Source organism: Budorcas taxicolor, chromosome 2, assembly GCF_023091745.1.
Source record: "Budorcas taxicolor isolate Tak-1 chromosome 2, Takin1.1, whole genome shotgun sequence".
In the NCBI taxonomy this organism is placed as follows: domain Eukaryota; kingdom Metazoa; phylum Chordata; class Mammalia; order Artiodactyla; family Bovidae; genus Budorcas; species Budorcas taxicolor.
In genome coordinates, this window is record NC_068911.1 from 163,787,552 (window position 1) to 163,792,844 (window position 5,293).

General features: G+C 63.0%; 1 protein-coding gene across 1 annotated transcript; it reads left to right on the forward strand.

Moving 5' to 3' along the window:
* The first annotated feature begins 1,267 nt into the window (after positions 1-1,267).
* B3GNT7 (UDP-GlcNAc:betaGal beta-1,3-N-acetylglucosaminyltransferase 7) lies at positions 1,268-4,608 on the forward strand. Its single transcript, XM_052636276.1, has 2 exons — positions 1,268-1,278; positions 3,414-4,608. Exons 1-2 carry the CDS (start codon positions 1,268-1,270, stop codon positions 4,606-4,608), a joined length of 1,206 nt encoding a protein of 401 aa, XP_052492236.1.
* The last annotated feature ends 685 nt before the right edge of the window (positions 4,609-5,293 follow it).

Below are 5,293 nucleotides of genomic sequence, written 5' to 3' on the forward strand. Positions count from 1 at the left end.
CCTGGTGGGCTACAGTCTGTGGGTTCACAAAGAGTCGGACAGGACTCAGCAACTAAGCACAGCACTGTAAGCTCAGGGATGGGACTTCAACGTGGAACAAGGCTAGAACAGACCTTGGGCAATAGCAGGACCCGCCGCGGGTTTTACCTAACAGGGGGTTCTGAAAATCACCTGGGAGGAACACCCACCACCCGGGACCGATTGGGCCAAGAACACCCCGGGAGTTCTCCGTCCTCATGCAGCCCACTCCCTAGGAGTCGCTGGGTGTGCCATACACAAACAGATTAATACAGGCTTAGGGACAAAAAGGGGTTTGCAGTGAAATACTAGTTGACAGATGAAAAGGCAGGCATCGCCAGCAGACCGGCCTTTTGGCGGTTAGGAGGGGTTCTCTGAGGTTGGAAGGGCTCCAGAGATGGAGAAGGCCATTGTCCGGGGCAAAGAGAAGGCTTCAGAGCTGCGGCGTGGGCCGCTGTCCCCGCTCGGGAAGGTCCCCATTCGGGCAGCCCAGCCGCTTCCTGACCTCTGCTTGAGGTTCTGCTCTCTCCGCCCCCGTCCCTGTCCTCTGCAGACCCCACTTTAGGTAGCGGGGTGCGAGGGTGGGTGGGGGCCCTGCCTGGAGGGGGCCGGGGGAGAGGGCAGAGGGAAACAGACAGAAGGAAAGGAAGCCCTGTCTGTCTCGGCCTCTCCCACCCAGAAAAAGGCCGGACGGGGCCGGAGGGAAATGGCGGGGCCCCCGCGCCCGGGGGGATTGGAGGTGGGTGGGGTCCCGGTTCGCAAGCATCCAGAGGGGCCGGCGACAGCGGGGAAGCCCCCCCCCCCCCCCCACGGAGGGGAGACCCCCGTCCCCGGTGGCGGGGGTGACCTTCGTGAGTTCCGATGTCCCGACTCAGCCACTCACGCTCCGGCCGAATGACCGTGGGCGGCTCCGCGCGCCGCCGGGGCTCGGGTGCCACCTCCGGAAAATGGGTTCTTTACCGCCCCGCTGCGCTGCACCCCGCGGTCGCGGGGATGGAGGGCGGGGGGGGGGGGGCGCCGAAGGGGTTAACGTACCTGGGCCGCCGCCTACCCTGCGGGCCCCTCCTCCGGCCGCGGGGAAATGGAGAGCCTCGGCGGGGGCGCGGCCGGACCTCCGCCCCCGCCCGCCCCCGCCCGCCCCCGTCCCTGTCCCGTTCCTCGTCCCCGCCCGCCCGCCGTCCCCGAGCCCGCGGCGCCCAGAGCTGCGATCCGCGCGCCCCGCTCCGCCGCCGCCGTGGCCCGGGCCGCCATGTCTCTGTGGTGAGTGGGGCCGTCGGGCCGGGGACCCGGGCTGCGGGCGCGGGGAGGGATGCCGCGGGTCGCGGGGGGCGCGGGCTGGCCTCCGTCTCCCGGGCGCAGCTGGGCTGGCGCGGCGATGGCTGGAGATGCCCGGCCGTGCGCGACGCCTGGGCCGGCCGGTCGGCGACTCGGGGACCAGGGTGGACTTGTGCGCTCAGCCTTCCCCGGCCGCCCCTCTGCTCTCTTACTCCGGCCACAAGGCACCCAGATCCCATTCCTGGACCCGCGGAGCTGGGGACCGCTGGGTCCCGTCCCCAATTCCGAGGGCCTCCTGCGTCCTGGGCGACCCTTGCCCTCCACCCTCAACCCCAGAGTGGCTCTCCTTCCTCTCCAGGAGCTGGGGCCTCCGGCCTGGCCACTGCTCCCCTTCTCTTCTCCTTGCACTGAGGGTCCCCCCCCCCCCACACACACAAATGGAGTGGAAACAGCCTGGAGTGAAGGGGCATAGCCTCATGGCCCTCTTTGGGGTGACCCCCTCAGTCCAGCCCAACAAACCAGGCCAGAGCACTCCCCTGTCCTCCTCCTGGGAGGATGGGGTCTGGGTCACACCCCTACCCCAGCACCTGAGATGACCTAGCCTCCCTCCAACTCTATATAGAGGAAATCTTGGGAGCCCATGGGAAAATGTCTCTCCACTGGGCTCTGCATCACTGGCCCGGGGTGCCTGCACCTTTCATCAGCCAGTCCTGAGGCCACCCCAGGCTGGACCACCTGGTCCCTGTCTCACCACTCTGCTGCCCGTCTCTCCCATCACCCCGAATCTCCCCTCTTGGCACCCTTCTGGCCTGGCCCTGTGAAGCCACACTTTTCTTGCCTGCCCTTTCCCTGGAGTCCCCAGCTCCTGCATCTCCCCAGAAGAAAACATGGCAGGTGGCCTGGGTCTCCCCAGACTGTGAGCTGAGGAGAGAGGGTCCCTGGGCCCAGGGACTCAGGGCCCAAGGACTCAGGACCCTGGCCCTGCGAGCGCTCCTAGAAAAGAACTGATTTCTGCTTCCTAAAGGGGCGTAGTGGGGTTAATTTGGCATGAGGGACCCTGGAGAGTGGGGGTCCAACTGTGCCCCTTGCAAGGCAGCAGAGCTGGGGGGATTCAGCTCTCCAAGTGGGGCTCAGACTGGGGCTACAGACACAGTGGGCTTGCTGGGAGATGCTCACCCCATTTTCAGGCTTGTGTCAACGGTGAGAACTGTTCTTTTTTTTGTTAGGTCAGATGGATGGGGGGTGGGAGGGGAGGGACAGGCTTCCTCAGGTTTAGTGGGAGCTTTCTCCTCAGGAGCCCCTATACTTTCTGAACCGGTGTCTTCTCTGCACCTCCCAGACGTCTACCCCAGGTAGGCTTCACCAGGTTTCACCAGGTTTGCACAAAGCAAGCAGGGTGCCTGAGGGAGAGATGGGGAGCAGGGCAGGTCAGCCCCCCTTGTAGAATCACAGCATTCCCCCAACTCCAGATCCACTCTGTGCCCAGCACTGCAGCTGACATGCCAATTGCATGCTATCCTCATTTGGGGAAAGAAAAAGAATCACAGCTTGGAGAGGTTAAGAGAAATCACAAAACGTCTCCATATAGCCTGGATTTAGTAAGTGCATGCGTGTGTTAAGTCACTTCAGTCATGTCTGACTCTTTGCGACCCTATGGACTGTAGCTCACCAGGCTCCTCTGTGCGTGAGATTCTCCAGGTAAGAATACTGGAGTGGGTTGCCATGCCCTCCTCCAGGGGATCTTCCCAACCCAGGGATCGAACCCGCATCTCCTGTGACTTCTGTATTGGAGGCGGATTTTCTTTTACCACTGAGCCACGGAGTGGCTGAGGGAGAGGAACTTTCCGCATTCATAGCGGACCGAAATCTGAACTCCAGGAGCCTGACTCCACAGTGCCTGTACTTAAGCTCTGTGTTGTGTGGCTCCCTGGTCCTGGAGGAGGGAGGTCAGGATAGGAAAAGAAGCAAGACCCTCCTCTGACCACTCAGGGGCCCAGGGACTTGAGTCCGTGTACAGGGGCCATCTGCCCATCTGGGACTGAAGCTCTGTACAAGGGGACTGACTCATCCTTTCTTCTCTCTTCTGAACCGTCTGCTCCCCACCTCACCCTTACCCCCAGGAAGAGAACCATCTACAAGAGCGTGTGCCTGTCCCTGGCCTTGCTTGTGGCCGTAACGGTATTCCAGCGCAGTCTGACCCCCAGCCAGTTTCTGCAAGAGCCCCCGCCAGCCTCCCTCAGGCAACAGAAGGCCCAGAAACCCAGCGGACTCCTGGTGAACCCTGACAGCTTCTGGAAGAGCGCGAAGGAGGTGGTCACCCCCACTCCCGTGGTTTCACGGAGGCCCCAGGCCTGGGACGTGAACACCACTAACTGCTCGGCCAATGTAAACTTAACCCACCAACCCTGGTTCCAGGGCCTGGAGCCACACTTCCAGCAGTTTCTATTATATCGCCACTGCCGCTACTTTCCCATGCTGCTCAACCATCCGGAGAAGTGCAGCGGCGATGTGTACCTGCTGGTGGTCGTCAAGTCCATCATCGCGCAGCATGACCGCCGCGAGGCCATCCGCCAGACCTGGGGCCGCGAGCAGGAGTCGGCGGGCAGGGGCCGCGGCGCCGTGCGCACTCTCTTCCTGCTGGGCAAGGCCTCCAAGCCAGAGGAGCAGTCCCACTACCAGCAGCTGCTAGCCTACGAGGACCGCATCTACGGGGACATCCTGCAATGGGACTTCCTCGACAGCTTCTTCAACCTGACCCTCAAGGAGATCCACTTCCTCAAGTGGCTTGACATCTACTGCCCTGACGTCCGCTTTGTCTTCAAGGGTGATGACGATGTCTTCGTCAACCCCACCAACCTGCTGGAATTTCTGGCCGACCGGCGGCCCCAGGAGGATCTGTTTGTGGGTGACGTTCTGCATCACGCCCGGCCCATCCGCCGGAAGGATAGCAAGTACTACATCCCTGGGATCTTGTACAACCAGAACAGTTACCCGCCCTACGCAGGTGGAGGGGGCTTCCTTATGGCCGGGGGACTGGCCCAGCGCCTGCACCACAGCTGCGATACCCTGGAGCTTTACCCCATCGACGATGTCTTCCTGGGCATGTGCCTGGAGGTGCTGGGCGTGCGGCCCATGGCCCACGAGGGCTTCAAGACTTTCGGCATCTCCAGGAATCGCAACAGCCGCATGAACAAGGAACCCTGCTTCTTCCGCTCCATGCTTGTCGTGCACAAGCTGCTGCCCACCGAGCTGCTGGCCATGTGGGAGCTGGTGCATGGCAACCTCACCTGCTCCCGCAAGCTCCAGGTGCTCTGACCCGGCCCGGGCCGTCAGGATTAATGAGGAACATGTGCCCCAGAGTCCCTGCAAGTCATGAGGCTGCAGCTGCAAGGCCAGGGCACCGCCTGTGGTCCCCTGCAGGGAGGTGGAGGGGTGGGCCTTACGTGCCCCTGGGTGTGGTGGGTGCGGATGACCAGGACTGAGGCCTGGCCACGTTCTGAACGGCCCAGACTGGAGACTGGTTCTCTGGCAGCTCTCCTAGCCTGGGTCTGTGGTCTGGCTCCCTCTGACCAGGCAGGAGGCCCTGATGGCCTCTGAAGGAACCCTGTGCTCAGGTACCCCGGCTCGACCTGCCCTTGGAGGGATCCAGGGCTGCCCTCTTGTCTTCACAGAGAAGATCCTCCGGCTTCTGTGAAATGCCTCAGTCTCCCGGCAGGCTGCTTGGGGGCAGCCCTTTCAGGAGAAGCTCAACCCTGTGCAGGCTCACAGGCCTCCTCCCGTCAACGCCTCCGGGGGCTCCTGGAGACCGAGCCTCAGAAGGCCCTCAGCAACCCCCTGCCCTCCGGCCCCTGAACTTCCTGGGGTTTGACTGCACAGTCTCTGCTCCCAAGTGGCTTTACCCCTGACTGCGTCCAGCGCTGCTCCGTCCGGCTCCCTTCTACCCGGAAGCCGGAGCAGCCGCTCTGACTACCTCAGTGATCCTCAGAACCTCTGGATGGGC